Source organism: Diadema antillarum, unplaced genomic scaffold (genome assembly GCF_040938485.1).
Source record: "Diadema antillarum isolate AM-2024a unplaced genomic scaffold, OU_Dant_1.0 scf00000093, whole genome shotgun sequence".
NCBI classification, from domain to species: domain Eukaryota; kingdom Metazoa; phylum Echinodermata; class Echinoidea; order Diadematoida; family Diadematidae; genus Diadema; species Diadema antillarum.
The window spans coordinates 1,103,621-1,125,939 of record NW_027270982.1 but is presented as its reverse complement, the minus strand read 5'-3'; the positions used below and the strand labels follow the sequence as shown (position 1 = coordinate 1,125,939).

At 39.7% G+C, this 22,319-nt stretch overlaps 1 protein-coding gene across 1 annotated transcript in view; it reads right to left on the bottom strand.

The window, feature by feature from the left end:
- LOC139718385 (melanotransferrin-like) overlaps positions 1-20,172 on the bottom strand; it is a 45,714-nt gene extending 25,542 nt beyond the window's left edge. Inside the window, exons 1-3 of the mRNA XM_071629854.1 lie at positions 19,925-20,172; positions 15,729-15,865; positions 381-501 (exon numbers count right to left, since the gene is read on the bottom strand). Coding sequence (XP_071485955.1) covers positions 381-501; positions 15,729-15,865; positions 19,925-19,991 — 325 coding nt within the window. The 5' untranslated portion in view covers positions 19,992-20,172. The remainder of the gene's footprint in view (positions 1-380; positions 502-15,728; positions 15,866-19,924) is intronic.
- Positions 20,173-22,319: the final 2,147 nt, after the last annotated feature.

Below are 22,319 nucleotides of genomic sequence, written 5' to 3'. Positions count from 1 at the left end.
CAGAAGTCTCATAAGATATAATAGAGCATACAATTCTAAGAGCAATTAATAAAGTTTATTTGATAAAAAAATGATTTAGACATGGCTGAGATATCTAAAAACAAAGAGGTCCTAATATTAAGACCCTTTTTGGAACTTTGTTTTTGGACACCTCAGCCATTTGAAAACAGATTTTCATCAAATAATCTTTGAAATGTATGCTTGTTGATATTTCATGAGAGGTTTCTCATCATCTCACAAAAAACAGTTGGAGGGCCCCATCTCAACCAAAACTATACCACATACCATCCCTTTAAGGAGTTATGTGGGTGGAGGGAGATCTACAAGGGAAAAGCTTCGTATTCAAAGTGTGGGTTCCTTGTGGATTCTATTCTTCTCACCTTTAGTGTAGACTTCTTGGACGATGGGTACTAGGTCGTACTCCTTTCCAGCCTCATATATGTCGCCCCCGTCCAGGGTAATCAGATCAGCACGGTCGTCTTGGATCGCCTCGTAGCAGTCCTGTTACAGAACAAACATTTAAAATACATCATTAGATTCCTACAGAAATATGCCTTTAAAAGAAGCTGCCCATAATTTGACCATAGCACCATCCCAAATTCAACCACTTGCTACATGTAGAAACCTATTCTTCGTGAGCAGTCAAATTTTGGCAGGAGAGTTTGAACCTTGGTACAGGTTTTTTACAGTACATGCATTAAAGTCACAGATATTTTTCACTGTTTTGACATTATTCCATATAACCTGTTACTTGTCAAACAAGCTTTGGTATTATGCAACGGACTTTAATAGTTCAAGTATTTTTGGTAAGTATGAATGCTTTATGCTATAGACAGGGCATACAAACAGGTCAGAACACTCACTGTAGGAATATAAAATTTTGTGGCTATGAGAATTTTTCCTCACTCTAAACATTAATCTTTACCATATCAATGCCTTAAAAGATAAGACAGAGTTTGCACATGTTTGCAGTCTGTAGTGTCACAGGAGATTTTACTCACATAACATCTTTTTAAAAAATATGCTACGATCTGATTTTGCTGCTTTAATGCTTCTTACAAGTTTGCAAAAGTCTTCAGTTTGCCAACATTGATATCCCCTGAAAAGGTATGTAGGCCTACATCAAAATCATAATCATTATGTCCCATCCAAATGAAGAAGACTGAACACGTTTAACAATACAACGCTGTATATCATCTTTAATCCTCAGAAACAGACTTGTCTGCCATTGACGGGATGGTAGAGTTCAGGTTGAGATGAGGGATTCAGATTTTAACTTTTTTGTGTGTGAGATAATTACAAAACTACTTATGAAATACTAAAGAGCACACAATTCTAGTAATGAGGAACTGAGAGTCTACTTGATGAAATTGGTTTGAAAGGGCGCAGATACAATTGTATATAAAGTAAAACACAGTGGATCTAATAAAAGGTGGGTCTCACCTTTTACTAGGACAGGTTCTTTATTTTGGATATATATCAGTCATTTCAAAATGAACTGTAATCAGATGAACTTTGGATTCTTCATAGGATTGTATATTTCATTAGAGGTTTCTCATTATGATTATTTCACAAAAAGTTTGAAGCCTGAAGCCCCATCTCGTCCAAATCTATGCCATGCACATTATACATTATGCATGAATTAGCAATAAATTATCATAAATGATGATATTTTTCTTTTTGAAGTAATCAAGTCTACAGTTCTGCAGATCACATCACAGATAATAGTTACGTTCAGACGGGAGCCCTAAACCTCGAAGTTAGGAAACTTCGAGGTTAGAGCTTGTAGTTAGGGACCGTGAAGATGCACTCGTAGTTAGCAAACCTCGAGGTTTGCTTGATGTTTCGAGCCACGAGAAATCTTATGGTTAGCGCTCTAACCGCGAGCCGTGGGGGGTCCCCACTCGTAGTTAAGCACCGTGTGGACACAAAACACAACGAACTCGAAGTTAAGAGTGACCTCGCCGTAAACTCCAGCCCCCAAAATTTCCCTCTGCTTCCGGGTCAACCTCCCAAACGTACACCACAAATACACTACACGTGAAAAACCTATGACGCACGACACAACAACATCATCTTTTCTTCCCATGCGCTTGATCTCTGAAACTGAACACGTCAAACTCGCTACTGTATTCTATATTCTTCTCCGACACTAAAAAAACGTTTTCGACGAATATCTTCATAAAGGCATAAAGTCATCAGTGCAGTGCTATCTCTGCATACCATGACAGAGAAAAAGAGTACCTGTAAGCGAGTCCAACAGGGTTCGACTAAAGAATAAATAGACGCCTTGTTAGCAGTGTGGGCTGAAACTTCCGGTTTTGTGGTTTTAACATCGAGTGGGACCCACTCGTAGTTACGGGGGGGGGGGCAGAAGCTTAACCTCGAGGTTAAGATTCAGATCTGCCGAATTTTGTTCTTGCGATGGATGAACAAGGACATAAAGCAGTAGGTTCAGCACCAGCTGTAGTAAGATGTTGCCAGGGGCCATTTTTTTCCGGCTAAGTGGCAAACTCCCACAAGGGATCCATTACTGTTTTAAGAAGTTCAATGTCACAATTGAATTCAACCCAAAAGTACACGTGTATAAATCCTGCTCCCCTAGTTGAGAAAAACTGTGGCATTTTTTAAAAAGAGGAATATCAATAGTGATGAAACTGCCAAGCATGACCATGAGATGAGATTCATGGTTGGAGGAGAATGAAGCAGGTCACTGAAAAATGCAGTCATGGAAAAAGGCTTCCACACAAAGGGGGGAATATATTTAAACCCATTGTCTACGGAACCGGGTGCCCCATGTTTTGAAACGATAGGAAATCAAGTAATCTTGGAAGCAATGGGCTATAAAGCCCAAAGAAGAATACCAGGAGCTGACTAATCCTTGACCTGTCTGAGCTGAACAAAAGTATTCAGAATTAACCCTTCAATCTGGCTCTTTAGTCCTTTCAAATGATGATACAGCTCGAGTTGACCTCTAGGACGCATAGGACGCATCTCGAAAATACCGCAATTTCAAATGGCAAAAACCAATTGTGTCAATTCAAACCCTTGCCAAATGGCTTTAATATCATCTGTTCAAACACTATTCACTAAAGGAGAGAAACCTGAGATTGCTTTCCCCAGACAACAAGGACCCAATGTCCTTTCCTTGGATGGCACATCGATAGTTGGGAGCAATAATGAACTAGATACTCACTCGGCTCTGAAGGCTACTACTGCTTTCTCAATCAGTCTCAGGTTTACATTCACTCTGAAAAATCAGTGCTCCAACCATTTCGCTAAATTGCCATTTTGGGTCCATTTCAAGTAAGGTATATCAGAATGAAAAGCACTCTTCCAAATCTTGAGTAAAAGCGACATTCACAACATGGCCAGAGACTCCAACCCCAAGCACCTTCTGATCTGGAGATTCTGGAGATCTGGAGAAATTAAATCTCAAGCGGGAGAACGTGAGATTTTGCAAAAATGGGCTTTCGGCGGGAGATCTCCCATTGAAAGCAGGAGAGTTGGAGTCTCTGCATGGCACACCTTGTACATGTAGTCCTCCATGGTAGCAGCAAACCTAGCATCCATGAAACCTCCAGCAGATGGAATGCTCAAGAGTTAGAAAGAGCAGCTAATAATGAAAAAATTATTGTGGGGGATTGGAGATATGTTGGCAGCAGGTCTACGACTCAAATGCTTCTGTTCAGACACCAGGGATGCACACATAATGTGTACTTTCGAGACTAGGTCTACAGCACCACTGCAGTAACATTCATCAAATGTTGTTAAAGGACAAGTTCACCTTCATAAGCATAAGGATTGAGAGAATGTAGCAATACTAGTAGAATACATCATTGAAAGTTTGAGGAAAATCAGACAATCTGTTCAAAAAATATGAATTTTTGAAGTTTTTGTGCAGTCACTGCTGGATGAGAAGACTACTGCAGCATATGATGTCACATGAGTACAACAATATAATGAAAATATAAAGAGAATATCCCAAATTTTTATCTTTGGAAAAAAGTACAAATTCCCTTGACTTGTTACTGACATATGTTATGGGTGATATTATTCCCCCTGCCTTTAGAAAGAGGCAAGTCAAGTGCTCTTTTATTATGCAAAAAAGTGAAAATATATTGAATTTTTTTTTACATTTTCTTTATTTGTACGCATATGACATCACAAGCTGTAGTAGTCTCCTCATCCAGCATTTCCAACACAAAAATTTTAAAAATTCATAACTTTTGCATCAATCGTCTAATTTTCCTCAAACTTTCACAGATGTGTTCTACTAATATTGCTGCATTCTCTCAATCCTTACGATTGGGGCCCTCTGAAGTTCTTCGCCTTTTCATCCTTAAAGGGGAAATCCAGTCCAAAGATTAGTTAGTCTGCTAAGAAAGAGTGAAATATTACGAGTTCACCATTTGGGCGAAATCGGAAGAAAAATAAGGAAGTTTTGACATTTTGAAGTTTCGCTATTTGCAGGGGAAACAGTTCTTGAACAGTCAAAATGAATAAAATGCAAATGGCAAAGTGAGCATGTCATTCCCTCACACCTTACCATGATAGTTTGTACACAAAATTTTGAAACTTCCAGGTTTTCATTCAAACGCAATTATGCCATCTGAGGCTCAAATCCTTGTAGAGTTGTATTCAACTGATCGCTATTCTGAAGTTATTCAAGTTATCTAGGAATAACGTCATGTTTCAGACTTCAATGACAGAAACATTAAATTTTCGCCTTTTTTTTGTACACGATCAATGGAAAACTGTGAGGGTATGACATGTTAACTCACTCATTTGCATATTCATATCCACTGACTGTACAAGAACTGTTTTGCAGAAATTAGCAAAACTTCAAAATGTCATAACTTCCCAATTTTTCATGCGATTTCAGTCAAATTTTTACAATTGAACTCATAAGATTTTACCTTTTTTTTTCTCAGACTAACTTATATTTGGACTGGATTTCCTCTTTACACCTTGTCACAAAGTGTCTCCACGAAAATCAAAGAAGATAATAAAACACATTGTTTTACAATGAGCTAGGGCCCAATTGGCCAATGCAATACATCCTTGGTAAACTGTGCAATGCAATCTGCTACTGCTTTGGCAAGGGCCCTGACTGGGAATTGTGAAAGCACAACTCATTAACCCAGTCCATCTCAGGTGGACCGCTATCCACTTCCCTATCTTTCCCTTTTGTGTTGCATACATGTAGCTTGAGCAGCCACTTTGTAGAGCACTCAAGGTCTGCCAGAACAGACTGCCAGCAGATTCTTGGAAAAAAACAAAAACAAAAAAGGTAAAAAGGATTCAGCACACATAGAGCCTAGCATATCAGGAAGGAACAAATTAGGATTTGCAGTGAATGTCATTTCAGTTGGACACATACCAAGGTGGGAAAATTGTCTGCCTTCATCAGTTTACAAAATTGTACTTTGCCAGAGCTAAATAAATTCTAAAACACATGTGTTTACAAGTCCACACATGATGCCATAACCTCTAGCAGTCTCCTCATCCAGCAGTTCAAACACAAGAACTTTAACAAGAGACCCGGGGGTCACATGCTCACCCGAGTATCGCAATTTCACCTTCCATGCATTCTTGCACACTCTTACCTGAGAACATTGGAAACTTAGGTCTGCATACGTATGGATCCCCCCCCCCCCCCCCCCCCAACTCCAGGGTTGGGGGGGGGGGGGGGTCAAAATTCATCATGAGGTTTTCAAAAAGAAGATGAACATGTACAATTCAAGCCCCATTAGGACCCATCCCCATCCCCTCTCCTGGGTCCCGAGGGGGGGGGGGGGGGGGGGTGGGGCACCCCTGATTCTGCCAATCCCATGAACAAACTTGAAACTACAGTCATCAATGTACTAACTCATAGTATTATCTAAGCCCTATCACTGCTGGTTCGACAGAAGATTTTTCAAAGATTCCTTTAGGGGGGTTTGGGCACCCCTGGGGGCCCCACAGGACTGGTGGGCCATGGTGCCCATTTGAACAAACTGAGATCCTATCCCCCTATGGATGCTACAATGTACCTACCAAGTTTGGTGAAAATCAGACATGGGGATCTCAAAGTGAAGATGAAAATGTACAATTTAGGCCCCATTAGGACCCCTTCCAACTCCCCCCCCCCCCCCCCCCCCCCCCGTCCCAAAGGGGGCACCCCTGATTCCCCCATGAACAAACTGGAAACTACAGTCATCAATGTACTAACTCATAGTACTGGTATTAAAGGACAAGTTCACCTTCATAAACATAAGGATTGAGAGAATGTAGCAATACTAGTAGAACATATCAGAATTGAAAGTTTGAGGAAAATCGGACAATCCGTACAAAAGTATAATTATGAATTTTTGAAGTTTTTGTGCGGTAACCGCTGGATGAGAAGACTACAGCAGTGTATGAATAACTTCGATGTCACATGCATACAACAATATAAGGAAAATGTAAAGAGATTTTCACAAAATTTCATCTTTTGAAAAAAGTACACATTCCCTTGACTCGTTACCGACATATGTTATGGGTAATATTATTCTCCCTGCCCTTAGAAAGAGGCAAGTCAAGTGCTCTTTTATTATGCGAAAAAGTGAAAATATGTTAAATTTTCTTTACATTTTCTTTATACTGTTGTACGCATTTAATGACTCATACGCTATAGTAGTCTCCTCATCCAGCGGTTCCAACACAAAAATTTGAAAAATTCATAACTTTTGCATCGATTGTCCAATTTTCCTCAAACTTTCACTGATGTGTTCTACTAATATTGCTGCATTCTCTCAATCCTTATGTTTATGAAGGTGAACTTGTCCTTTAAGTAAGCCCTATCACTTCTCGTTCTAGAGAAGAACATTTTTAAAGATTCCTTAATTTTAGGGGGTTTAGGTGGACCATGGTGCCCATTTGAACAAATTGAGATCCTATCCCCCTAGGGATGCTACCTGCCAAGTTTGGTGAAAATCGGTCATGGGGTTGTCAAGAAGTAGGTGAAAATATAAAAAGTTTACGCACGACGGACGACGCACGATGCACGACGCACGACGGATGCCTGACGAAGAGCAATCACAATAGCTCACTTGAGCCTTCGGCTCAGGTGAGCTAAAAATTCATAACTTTTGCATAGATTGTCCAATTTTCCTCAAATTGTCACTGGTATGTGTGTTCCATTAATGTTGCTGCTTTCACTTATAGGACAAGTCCACCTTCATATACATAAGGATTGAGAGAATGCAGCAATATTAGTAGAACACATCAGTGACAGTTTGAGGAAAATTGGACAATCCGTTCAAAAGTTATGAATATTTTAAGTATCTGCGCAGTCACTGCTGGAAGAGAAGACTACTACAGTGTATGATGTCACATGCATACAACTATATGAGGAAAGTAAAAAGAAAATTTCACAAAACTTTACTTTTTGAATAAAGTGCACAGTTCTTCGACTTGCTACTGACGTATGTTAAGGGTAATATTATTCTCCCTGCCTTCTGAAAGAGAGAAGTCGGGTGTTCTTTTGTTATGTGAGAAAAATGGAAATATGTTGAAATTTCTTTATTCTTTCTTTATATCGTTGTACTCATGTGACATCACAAGCTATAATAGTCTTTTCATCCAGCCGTGACTGAGCAGAAACTTCACAAATTCATAACTCTTAAACAGATTGTCCGATTTTGCTCAAACTCTCACTGATGTGTTCTACTAATATTTCTGCATTCACTCAACCCACATGTCTACGAAGGTGAACTTGTCCTTTAATAATCAACTAATTTCTCTTTGGGTTTAGGTTGCCTTTAATTCCATAGGACATTTGATTTGGCATTGACTTTTTTCTCTCTGTTTGCAGTCGAGAATATTCATAAAAGCAGTGAAAAAAAATATATTTGCCAAGAGGAGACTGGTTGACAGGAACAGAGTAGTTTTAAACAAGAAACGATAAACATTCGTGAGCACAGAGCAGAGAATTGTGGTTTGGCATCACCAGCTAAGCCTATGGTGGGTTTTGCCAGTCGCCTTGGGTGAAAATCAAGATAAATCTTTTGTTCATAACAGGATTCAAAGGCTGCAGTGTGTTGATCTTCTCAAGACCACAAAGCCATATAGGCTACAATGTGCATGCTCAAAAACATGCTGGCTACAGCTAGACAAAAAATACAGAACAATTGAAATTAGGCCATCCAGAACACCAAACTCAAGGAACATAGACCTTGATGTCAGTTCATGAGGAAAACACAATTGAGGGGATTTTCCCTTTAAGGGCTTTTTACACTTGTAAAATTTTGCTTAGCCCCGGACCAACGGTGGGGCTAAGGGGGGGCCTTAGCCCCACCGTTGGTACGGGACTATCCTTAGCCCACTTTCTGTTTACACTCGTTTTTGCCAAAGTGGGCTAGCCCCACCGATAGTACGGTACTATCTGGCCCTGCAAAATAGCAGGGGTTAGCACCGCAATTGCGGTGCTAGCACCGCAATTGCGGTGCCAAGCAAGAGAGTGTAAACAGAACGAAAAAATAATCCTGGGCTAAGCGACGGAGACGAAGTCCAACCCTCACTGACCAATCAGAAACGAGGTAATCAAGTGCTGCCAGTGAGTGCGTGTACGTGTACAGTACACAGCGTAATTATGAATATTCATGTGGTTTGGAAAGTCCGGGGCTAAGAAATACGAGTGTAAAAAGGTCAGTTTTCTCCTTAGCCCCGGACAAGAGATAGTACGGGACTAATTGGCGAGTGTAAAAAGCTGAAAAAATTGGTACGGGACTAACGATAGTCCTGGGTCAGAGAAAGTCCGGGGTTAAGAAACACAAGTGTAACTAGACTTGGAATTTGTCAAGACTGACAAATTAGGTGATCCGATTTTTTTTAATCAATGATTCGAGTCCTGATCGCAATAGGCATGACCATATAGGTTTCATCTGTGTTTAGAGACATTGGACGTGTGATATTTGGATTCTCATTTAGAAAAGAGAGTTAGGTCTGCTATCTCTGTTACCAAATTCGGTATACACTATAAAGAAGATACAGAATGAAGTATATTTGACCATTGACCCAACTTTGCACAGCCAAGATGGCATCTGACCAAAAAGTGGTTATTTTGTGAAATGATTCTTGTAACATGGCCTTTGCGTGTGTAAAATATGGGAAAGATAGGACATGTATTCACCAAGATACAGGTTAAAACATTTATGACCTTTGACCCTAATTTACATACCCAAGATGGTGTCTGATCAAGTAGTTGTTATTTTATGAAATAATGTACGTGACATAAACTAAACATGTGCCAAATATGGGGATGATAGGGGCTGTTTTTCTTGAGTTATTGCAAAGAAAGTTGCAGAGAGAAAGAAATATCTCAATACATCGAATATAAGTTTGATGTCAACCAAGTTTTTACGTGATCTCGGCATCGTATGAAAAAATGAAGAATCACTGATGATAGCCCAAAGTCTCAGCTACATCATATTAAAATCTGGGAGAAATTTACAGAAGAGTAAGTGAGGTAGTGCTCGATAAAGAAAGTCATGTCAATTTTCATTTCCAGAAAAATTCCCTCCCATAGAGATAACACGTAAACTGGTTAAATTTGACAAGGTTACATTATATCCATTTTCACGTGGTGAAGACATCATCCGATTAAAACTTTGATTAACAAAACTTAAAGAGTATTACATTGGCTACAACATACTAACATCTGGAAGAAATTCACCGAAGGGTAATTGAGCTAGTCGTCGATAAAGACAATCATGTCAATTTTCACATCTAGAAAAATTCCCTCCCATAGAGATAACACGTCATAATAAAGATAAAGAAAGAAGTACATATGACCTTTGACCCTACTTTGCACAGACAAGATGGCGTCTGAGCAAAAAGTGGTTATTTTGTGAAATGATTCTTGTAACATGGTCTTTACGTATGCAAAATATGGGAAAGATAAGACATGTATTAACCAAGATACAGGATGAAACATTTTTGACCTTTGACCCTAATTTACATACCCAAGAAGGTGCCCGATCAAGTAGTTGTTATTTTATGAAATAATGTACGTGACATAAACTAAACATGTGCAAAATATTGGGCTGATAGAGCTTGTTTTTCTTGAGTTATTGCAAAGAAAGTTGCAGAAAGAAAGGAATATGAAAATACATGGAAGATAAGCTTTAATTTCAACCAAGTTTTTGGGCATGATGCCGACTCCGTATGAAAAAACGAAGGGCACATTAACGATAGCCCAAAGTCTCAGCTACAACATACTAAAATATGGGAGAAATTCACCGAAGCATAAGTGAGCTAGTGCTCGATAAAGATAGTCATGTCAGTTTTCATTTCCAGAAAAACTGCACTCCCATAGAGATAACACGTAAACTGGTCAAATTTGACAAGATTACTTTAAATCCATTTTTACGAGGTGATGCCGTCATCCAATCAAATTGTTGTTATTATATATCTGAAAGACCATTTAATAAGCTACAACATATTGAAATTTGGACGTAAATCAATTAAAGAAAAAGTGAGATATGCTTGAATGAACTTGAAATTTGATGACGTCATTTTGAAAATTTACTTTTTTAACTTTATTAAGAAATTTGATATCTTTGAATGACTTTTTCAGTATCGCCAACCCATAAACTGACATGTACAACTCATCAGCTTTCAGAATATGTAAAGAAAATGGGGGGTCACCGTCCATCCTGACGAGTAAAATCGGATTTAAAATTGGCGGTTTTGGGGCATTGTTGTACTGTATATCGCCATTGACGCGCGCGCGGAATTTCAACTTTGACAGTCCCGTATGACGTCATATTGAGTCGGATTGACTTGAAACTTGCTAGAAATATTCCTTGACTTTTCAGACATCCGATAAATGTAAAAAATCGGGAAATTTCTGTTGCATATGAGCTGTACGTGCGTATATGTGCGCGCGCGTACGCGTCCGTCCAATTTTTTCAATTTTTCAAAAAATGCTCCAAATGGTCTGAAACGTATGCAAAAAAAATTTGAGCTTGATTGGAGCATACAAATATTTCAACGCGCGCGTACGCGCACGTCTTTACGATGCGAGGAATTCTGAAAATATGGGTAGAATTCCCTTGAATTGAAATTTATGTGACGTAAATTTCATTGAGAAATTCCACTCCATTAATGAGATATGATTGAAAATGTGTTTTCATATAATGACGTCATAGTGACGTCACGGTCGACTGATCACTACGATTTTACTTGACATGTCGTCTTTGGGACATGATACACATATGGTATAAGTTTGACATTCATAGGCAATGCACTTTCTGAGCTTATCTCTACACAACTTTTGCGGAGAAATAAAGAAGAAGAAGAAGAAGAAGAAGAAGAACAAAGAATCAGTACAGATACAGAAGGTGATCCGAGAGGATTCTCGGATCACCTAAAAAGCCCTTTAGTGGCCCAGGACTGAAAGGTTTAGAATAGAAAATGTGAAAATTTGAATAGGTCATCACCACAAACTTTTTGTGAATAGCCTAGAAATATGTGGCGCACAATGGACCAAGCCCAAACCTGAAGGCTAACAATCCTCCATTATTGGGCCATTTCTAATAAAAAAAAAAATAACCACACTCCAGGGATAGACTTAACAGCAGAAAGCAATGTTCAAAACATCTGATGGTAGAAATTCTCAGTCATTTTTATCTTTCTCACCACCTTGAACTTTTAGCACTTATCATGTCACAGAAGTTATAAAGTCCTGTTGGTTGGTGGTGTTAATTGAATAACCATAATAATCTCTAGATCATTAACTGGTACTTGTAGTGTTCTACTTACTGCTATTGAAAGACTATCATATAAGCTACAGTATAATAAAGATACGGTTTTTATTTTTGTGAATTTCGTGGAGCAAGGTGCTACTGGCGAAATTAAAGACATACGAAAGTATCAACTGATCAAGCCATGAATGTGATGTACACATATTGTACATTCCTCCATTCGGTACAGGACATTATGATCGCGAATTTAGCCACTCGAGAAATTGTCGGAAAGTTCTGATTCGCAAAAATTTAGACTCGCTATGGCGTATACTGGAGTGCTTAGCCATCCTGTCTTTGTAAACTTTTTTTTCCCTATCATTTCGAGGCAGAAGCGAAAAGGAAATACTACAGTTACACAACCAAGGACAATTTGCCTATTTGCAACTTCAAAAAGTGATGAAAAATACTTTTTAGGGCATTATTGCCAGTACACGCATTACAGCATCCTTTACCCGTATCACGGCCAAGCCCAAGGTCTGTTCTATTTTTAGGTTGTTTTTCTTTTTCTTTTACACCATTGCTGACAGGGAAAGCGAAAGGTGGAATCCCTTTCAAATGTCTGTTTTGTTTTGTTTTTAACCAGCACAGGCTGGTGGCAACAGTTTTGACACGTTCAGGAAACTTTTGTGTCTTTGCCTTTCCTCTTCTTGTGCCTGTATCTTCCCTGGCAGTAAATTGTTTGACCTTACAGCACCTCTGGAGAGAAAACAGAACTTAAAAAAGAATATGTTAATTCTTCAGCACAGCAAACAACCACCTCCAAGAGCAGCTCCAAGCTCAAGAAAGTGCATAGAACTCTGCACAATGTGCTTGTGAGGTGAATGAGGCTTTAATAGGCTCACTTTTACAAGTCTTTAGAGGTACATGTACATAGACCTGCTGGTTAAGTCGAATGCATGCGCAGGCAGATGGCGCAAGTTTCCTAGACACCTATGCTATTGACTCCTCTTTAGCGCTTACACTTAGACTCATTTCCAAGTGTCCGCATTCGACTAAATCACCGGGTCTACATTCCTTTAATGTGTTCATCCAAGAGCTTTTTCTGCCATAAAATCTATACACGTAGCATTCTGCATTGACACTGGTGTGCTGCATATTAAGGATCACACTGCAAAAAGGATGATTTTTTTTTCTTGTAACTTTCTGTTTGTGTTTCTTGGAGGACATACATGTCGTTGCATGTTGTATTACAGTTTCTTTTGAATTCATTTTTGTATCGCAAAGGGTATGGTTGACACAGTTTCCTGACTTTCCTATCGTGTCACCATAGGACCATCAATTAGCTCCACGGGAGGACGAACCACAGGTGATCATACCATCATTTGACCAATATCGTGGCCATGTGAGGGATGGCCGATGACACAAACATTCGTTCCTGTGACCGTTGCTCTGGTCTTATTTTCTCTGAGGACTTCCAAAGGGTTAAAGTTGGGGTTGTGATAGGGTTTTATGCTTAGTTTGATGTAAGGATTGGGATTAGAGTCAGGTTTATAACGTTATGTTTGCAGGGAAGAATTCCTGTTTGGCTTTAATAGCGTGCAAATATTTCCAGAGACTCCAACCCCAAGCACCTTCTGATCTGGAGATTCTCCCGTCTGAAACCCCTAGCAAACGGGAGACTCCAACTTGATGTGCGCAAAGCGCGAAGTTCCTTGGGGCCGAGGTCCACCTCTAGGGTTCTAGATGTTATCTCGTGCTATCTAAGGCTTGTTTTTTCAACATACAATGACAATAAGTAAGAAATCATTTCAAGCGGGAGAACGGGAGATTTTGCAAAATGGGCTTTCGGCGGGAGACCTCCCGTCAAAAGCGGGAGAGTTGGAGTCTCTGTATTTCATGGGAGCAATTGCCGCAGGAGGAAACAGCATGGGACCACACAAGGCTTGCACATTTACAGAGCTGCCAAAACTCCAACAACAAATCACTGCCAGGTTCCAAAATGTGATAAGGAAAAAGTTGTGTGGAATATACCGGTAACTCATGTGAAGGAAAAAAAATACACTTTATGTTTTCTTGTCTGGACTTCAGTTATGATTTTTTTTTTTCCAGGGAGCTACAAGAAAAGTGTTTTGCATAAAAATTTCATTTATTGGCTCCTCAAAGGAATCACTGCTGATTGATCAGGTTTTTGCTCCCTTATGTGCTCGCAGCAGAGCACAGAAATTCAAAGCTCAAACATTTTATCGACAGATTAGGTGTCGTGCGGATACTGGCAGCATCCGTATGGACATACATGATGTCACCCTGCTGGGCTTATCAAAAATTCCCCAGATAAGAAATGTTGATCACATTCAATTTGTCTTTGAAAAAATGAGTTATCTAGTTGCATTATAGCCACACAGGGAAAGCTTTATATCAAAGTCGGACTAAACTCAGAAAGCTGTTATAATTTCCATTTCAAATAATTCCACAAAACAATGAAAGTGGTCACACGCATAGTAATTAATGCAAGTTCGCTGAATGATTGAAGATGCCATCACCTTTAGAGGCTCCAAGTAAATTCCACTAGTATTATTAAAAAAGTAGTTTTAACAGGAAAGCAAGCTCCATTTATGTGTACTTATACAACACTGGATAGCTTTTAGTGCAAAAGATTACAGATGTAATACAAATATTGTTTCACCTTCATTTGTGATTCTTTTCCAACAAATCTTTTATACAAGTGTGTACAGTGTAAATGTGGAAGAAATAAAGGATTTCTTCCTGAATTGCTTCGACTGCATCCTCAAATTTTGCATTAAATCAACTCATGGAAGTGATTTAAAACATGCAAAATAAAAAATATGTAACATTCCACACATACAGGTGCATTCCCAAGGTAATTTGAAAAGCCCTCAAAATTAAAGATGCAATATATTTTTGAAAGCTACAATTTGTGCACGTGTATATAATCCAACGTTAAAAGAAGAAGAAACAAACCTTTAGGCTTAGAAACAGGACACCTGAAACTAGATTAAGTGCATGCTAAATGAAAATTTATGTTTGGGGATTGTTGAAAACATCTAAATGTTATCTCTTCCTGTCACAGAGCTCCCCAAAAGGTCACAGAGCTCCCCAAAAGACCACAAAAATATCTGCGGTGCATTTCCATAGTTTTCACAGGAAATTGATATAATTTCAGAACAATGTCACACTTCCATTCACCAGTGCTATAAAAGTACACACAACAACAACAAAAAAAAAAGTGTATGCAGGGCTTGACATTTAATAGCGCTGGCACGATGGCCAAGGACCATTAAAAATTGATGTCTGACCACCAAATTAAAAACAAAACAAAACAAAACAAAAAACAAAGCTATCTTTTGGTGGCCTGATTGGGGAGCAAAATTCATAATGAATCTTTATATTTCCTTTTCTTTCAAGTGATGTGAGTACATCACTCAAAAGAAAATGAAATATAAAGATTTATCCTGCACTATTAAATCTACATTCAAGGCAGCAAAGGCCTACACTATGGTTATAATCTAAATATTGACTTTGTAGATAAAGGAGACATTTTAAATACCGAGTCAACAGATGCTATCAGTGCTGGCATACTGTACTTGAACAAACAGTACGTCTCTGTAGTATAACCTGTGTACATATCATTATATACAGATGTTGTACCAATAACTTGGATGAACGATACATCTTTATGGGTTTTTAATGTAATTTTTTCCCCATGAAGTTGTTCACTTTGGAGGCGATTTTTGTATTTCCTTATTCCCTTCAGTTTTTTGTTACAAACACAAATTTTTCATGCATGGTTGGCAGGTCTGAAATCATATTGTGTAGAGTTTTTGGGTACAGGTAACCTAGCTTAGTATCTTGCAAAACAAGGAAAAGACAATCAAACAAACAAACAAACAAAATAATACAAAAACAAAGCAACAACAAGAAAACAAGAAAACAACAACAACAACATCAATAACAACAAAATGAAAATTATAATTGAAAAAATAATGCCTGAAATCATACCACAAGACCTGTCCCGGCAACGCAGACCACTGCGAGATCCATGCTATGATTCTGGAAGGCGTTCCTCATCTGTACACACTTGGCCTCCTCCTCAACCGATATGGTGCACCATCTCATCTGGGTGGTAGCAGCTGCCTCTGTGGGAAAAAGATTGAGGGGAAAAGGGAAAATTTGAAAGGATGAAGTCGGACTTCAAAAAGGATAGTCTTTTATTTACTTTTAAAAAAGTAATGGATTCAAATGGTAATTATTCTAATGCTTTGTCACTCATCACACTGCTGGTGCCATGTTTTCAAAAGTGGGGGGGGGGGGGCAATTCCTGGTTTCATGAGCTACAATAAAAGCAAAAAAAAAAAGCCTTCAGTACAACTTCTGGTGCCACCTCCGGGGTTTCTTCAGAAGCACAAAAAAAAAAATAATAATAATTAAAAAAAAGAGTTTCAGTTTCAGAATTTCACGATCAGAGAAAAGAAAGCAAATCATTAACACCCTCATCCACCTGAAAGTAAAAAGGTCTTCTAGCTCTGTGCATTCTTAGCAAGGGGAAATTGAATATTGTGAAGGCCATAACTCAGGGCCGGCAGAGCGTTTTCAAAAGTGGGGGTGGGGGGGGGGGGGGGGGGGGGAGGAGAGCCCACTTCCGGGTTTGACGAGCTAACAAGTTAAAAAAAAAAACAAAGAAAAGAAACGGTCCTATGATCAGCTCGTCTCTCCCCTTCCACTTCCGGGTTTCTTTATACAGCTGACAAGCAAATTGAAAAAAAAAAAAAAAAAAAAGCTAGACCTCTATTTATTTCCTTTTAGTGCCACTTACGTACTTCCGAGTGAAAAAATAGTGTGTGTGTGTGTGTGGGGGGGGGGGGGGGGGGAGGGACCCAGTGATGACAGCTTATGTATTCCTTTGTATGGTGCACAAAAGTGGGGGGCCTGAGCCCCCACTACCCCCCCCCCCCCCCCCCCCCAAATTCACAGGCTTGAGTGGGTTGGTGGAACTGGATGAAGATATATTAGGCCAAGTAAAAAAAGAAACCAGTTTCTCGTCCTCGCGCGCATCGATTTTGGCCGCCGCATCGATTTTTTTACTATTTACTATTTTCAAAATGGCGCTGAAAATACCAAGAAATTCATAATTCTCGTCCCAGCCCGCTCCCCGCCCGCAGCGATTTTCAGTTGCCGCATCGACTTTTTTGATATTTACTATTTTTTCGGCCGCCCCAAAAAAATCGACAATTCACCTACCAATCGTGATGTCTCATTTCTAATTACGCCTTGCGTCCTCTTAGCTGTATTACAGCTGTAGCTTCTGTAGTGCGTATGTAATACTGTAACGCATGCATTTCACACTGCGAGCTCGGCAAGAAGGAATGACCCACAAAGCAGTCGAACTGTAGTTGGATGGGCACGCGCGGGCGGGCCTGGGCTGGCTGCATGCTGTGAATGTGATGTACATACAGCGCACTGGATCGGTACGTCGTGAACGCGAGAGCGGCAACATTTTTGCGATCAATCGCTGATATTCCACGCATATTTCGCGCATTATTCGTATTTTTCCCTGTTTCTCATCAAGCGGATGAATTGTACGTCCTGTACAAATGCTTGTGAGGATCGTATCGAGTTTGTATACATTTTCATGTCATTGTGACTATGTGCATGTGTGTAGTGTCAGAAGGTACGGTGCCGGTGCAGTGGCCGTCGTGCCGCACCGTATTGGCAAAGTGTGCGTGTCTGTAGCTGTCCAGGGCAAAGAGATTCCAGGGTCGGTCACCGGTACCATCCCCTGGTCTGTCAGCTGTCTGCACGCACGCATTGACACATTCGAATGTGTAGAAGCCCGTACACCCTGCTCTGTAATGTTGCATCTGACGGCGATGTATTGTTCAAGAAGAGAAAATGAATGCGCTTTTCCAGCAAATGTAGAATTATCAAATGGGTGTATCTACAAAATAAATAACTTTTCCACGGATTCTGGTTTGTCTCGTATTTCTGCGGGATACTTTTCTTTACGATGTAAATTCACGGACACGGCCGTGAGTCGTATCATCTGTAGTGAGGTATACAATCATTCATCATCCAAATGATGAGTGATTATCAAATGTCTTTTTAGAACATGAAGAAACATCTTTAAATGTTTAATGCTATAATGCCATATCAGTATCATTTTTGACATCCATCTGCAATTGTACAAGCCAGTTTCCAGTTGAATGTGCTACAATTGTACTGTGAAGAAATGAAGATACATACCAGCTGTGTGGACACAAAAAGTCACAAACACTAATGATGAATAAAGCAGTGTTTTGAATATCATGGAATTTATTTCAGTCGTACATTCTTTGTTGAAAGACATGTTTTATACCTGTTTCATTTAATAGCACAATACATCAGAATTGCAAGTACACTGGTATCAGAAATGCCATTACAACACTAAATACCAGTATTAAGATGGTCATTTTCCCTCGACATCTGTAGTGGAAAGAAAAAGCAAAAATGCATTTCTGCATGTATGAAGTTTCCTTTCAAGTATGGTACATAATTTATTTGTTTGAAAATGCACAGAGTGCAGGCAAGACATACACTTGGGACCTGGTCTCTCATAACACAGCTACCAGAGTGATATTTCATTTCATAAATTGGATATAGAAATAGTAAAGCCCTCTCTCCTTACCTTTCTCAGAAATACCGGACGAGAAACACATATTACTTTCATTTTGACAATCCTCGAAAAAATAGTACGATATCAAATAGTAAGGACCTCCCTCATCGCCTTGCTCAAAAAACCCGGACGAGAAACTACTATCTTTTTTTACTTGGCCTTATACATGTATGTGCTGCACACTTTAAAAAGGTTGAATCCCACTCAGCTGTACCTCATTAACCCGTTCCTTCCGCAATTCTCTGAGTGCCTTTAATGCCGCCAAACGAGATTCTTTTCGCCCATCGACAGAGAGGCACACAGGTTGGTAATCCAGCTGTGTGAAGGCAGTCAAGCGGTTCATTGTGTCCCCCTTTCTACGGTCAACTACATGTGCCCGTGAACAATGGAAATATCGATCGGGTGCGAGGTATGAATAGAGCGTGCGCTGATGAGCTCTCAGAATCTTTTGTTCTACACAAAACCAGGTACCTGAGTGAGGTGACTGGGGTCAGCGAACCCGCATTTCTAACTGATCTCAGCCTTGATCATTATGTACATGTTCGTACGAGTTTACAGCAGAACAAGCAAAAAACTAAATCAGGAAAAGGTACATAATACTGTAAAACCCCCTTTTTGTTTAAACAGCAGGAGAACAAATCCTGATAGAATGAACTCTGATCTTTTTATCAAACCCACTTTTCTGAGCATTTTAACACAAAGAAACATGAATTTAGGCCACTGAAGCAGGCACCCTTGTCTTCATTTTGGGAACCTGGTAAACCAGGTTCCCGTATATCAGTTGCTCCCACGGGAACCTGGTAAACCAGGTTCCCGTAAGGAACGGGTTAATTCTCGACTGTTTTCAAAAGTTACTGATGTGTCCCCCTTTCAACCAGTTTGCAGAATATATCGCATCGATGTTTGATAATTAAAATACAAAGTGATAGGGCCTACAATCGCAAGGGAAATTGCACCACCCATATGTAACACATTTCTTCAGATATTAGAATCTAATATTCACGGTTGTTTGCATTAATAAATTTGGATGAGTTTTTAGTAAGTAATAAATCAATCTAACCAGTTTCCAGAAGGCACAGAATCAGAAACAAATCGCAAGTAAAATAGTGTAGAGGTTCTAGGCCCTTTGCGTGCAGATCTCCCAAACTTTGTGAGGCAAGTCTTTTGAAAGCATTTCATTTACAATGTCATACGATTTGAAAGAATTCAGTACAAAATCATAAATTCTACATCCAATCTCGACCCAATCTCTGTCATTTTGCAGACGACTAGGGTTATAATTATCATCATTCTGACACAAAACTGTTGATTAAAAACCCCCTAGCACTGCACGGAAATGCACCTGTAACCCCGCACCGCCTGCTCGCGGGGTCCCAGTCTGGGTGGTGCGGCAACTGCACCTGATACCCCGATACACCTGACACACAAATACACCATGTACTGAACTAACCCCGTCGCGGGGCGCTGTAACACGTATTTGTCCGTATGGGGTCGCTGCTGCGGTTAGTACTGAACGAGCAAGTGAAAAGTTTAGTGGGCTCGGTACCTGAATACGAGACGCTCGCTACAGCGATAAGCAACACGGCGAAGAGTGGCTTCGTTTGGGAAAGCATCCTCTCAACTCAAAAGCTTTCCTCAAAGGTTGAAAGTGGCTGGGGTGATCTGAGCCGCTGAGCAGGAGCTTGTAGAATTTCTTGCTAAATGTTTCACAGCTTCATGTACAGCATGTAGAATCTACCACCACTACGATTCGGCGATGTTCTTCGAAGCGGTAACAAGGGCCTCTCTGCAACAACGCACGTGCGTGGAGTTTTTTATACTTTCTATACTTGGGTGGGTCACACCATGGAGCTAGTAGCTCCATGGTCACACTACCACAACGCACCATCACGAGCTTGTATCTATTCGGTAAACCATCGTGATGCGAGGCGCTCGCTGTATGCATGCACGGGGTAGCTCGACCCATGACCCAATCACAGAGATCCCACCTGGAGGTGGGAAAAGTGGGAGGGGCCAATCCAGGGCACCGCCGCCACAGTAGATAGCGAAAATAAATTATGACAGCAAAATAATGTTCGGATGAGGAATGATAGTGCGTTGAACCAAAACAAACTGAAACTGACAGAAACGATTCCACCATAAAGGTACAACACGTATATAGCTCCATAATAATTATTTCCACTAACCTGGAAGAGCCAAGAGGTACTCAGTGGTCTTTAATTTCGAGTGTCGGGTCAATTGAGATGGCCCTACACCTAATGTTCCCATATTTTTGGACATCATTTCGTAGAAAGTTAAAGGGATCGTATAGTTTTGGTTGAGACCTAATTTCAGGTTTCTAACATTTTTTGGTGAGATAATGAGAAACCTCTTATGAAATATGACAGAGCATGCAATTCTATGAGGAATTCAACGTTAATTTTTGATGAAAATTGGTTTTTAAATGGCTGAGATATCCAAAAAGAGCGATTCTAATAAAGTGTGGGACCCACACTTTATTACAATCGCTTTGTTTTACTTTGTTTTTGGATGTTTCAGTCATTCCAAACCCAATTTTCATCAAATAAACTTTGAATTCCTCTTAAAATGGTATGCTCTGTACTATATCATAAGTGTTTGGTTTTTGTTTTTTTTTTGTATCTCGCAAAAAGTTTAAAGCCCAATTCTCATCTCCACCAATACTGTACTATCCCTTTCTTCTTCTTCTTCTGATTAAGTCTGCCTCCTTCAATAGACTGAAGATTCTTGCAGACTGGTGCTATTTACATTATAATACAATTTATTTACAGATATTTACAAGCACATAGAAAATTTGACGAAAATAACTAGCCACTGTGATCAACCGTTAGACGGTTTCGAAATGATCCCACAGATGGCGCTGAAACAATTTCTGACGACAGGGAATTCCAGTTCCTTACAGTTCTTGGGAAGAACGAATGGCGATGCGATTCAGTTTTCGAATATGGTACCTGATAGGTAACTCTGGTGTTTATGTGATTTGTTTTATTATTTCACTTAGGTCAAGGAACATGGTTGATGGGTCCACTTGATAATGATAACAGGCGAATCTGTGAAGCATTCTCGTAATATAGACATTTGCATAAAATTCTGTATCAATGCATGCAAAATGGTCATTTCTCCCTATGGGGTATGTGGTGACTGGAGTCATTACTCGAATTTTCGGCGTCCCACTGAACTGGGCAAATCAAAAGAAGAACGGTTACAGCTCATTATTCCGAAGGTTCGTTATTCCGAAGGCTCTTCAGTCTGATGATTCGTTATTCCGAAGGTTCGTTATTCCGAATTTCGGGCATTTTTGGATTAACAAAATCTTCGGAATAACGCCACAAATGTTCAGACTATCGAACCCTTTTTCATTTTCGAATAAACGAACCTTCGGAATAACGAACCTTCGGAATAGCAAACCTTCGGAATAATGAACAGCACCCAGAAGAACTACCACAAAAGTTATAATAAATCAGTAGTAGGGATGAGAGCGAACTCAGAAAATTTTGGTGTAATCACCACAATGTACATGACATTGTGTACTATGTACGTAATAATGAAAATAATGCAGTCAATGAGTTTTGACATTAATGAGGTTAACGCGTTATGATTTGATAATTCTGGGATCAATCTTCATCATCCACCCACCAAGTTTCATCCCATTTTTTACTAGACAGACGGAAAAACAGATCAGGGAGCTGCATGGGAAGAGACTCTTCAAGCACCTCGATACCCAGACAGACAAAGAAACGTTTATCAAATTATAGTATGATTTACTATTTTTCATTATTTTGATGGCTGCAGTGAGTTTTGACATTAATGTGGTTGACGCATTATAGCAGTTGCAGTAAATTGGAAATTTTGACATTAGTGGTCGGCGTGTTATGACATTTGTGGTGATTTTGACATTTATTTTGTGGTTGACGTGTTATGAC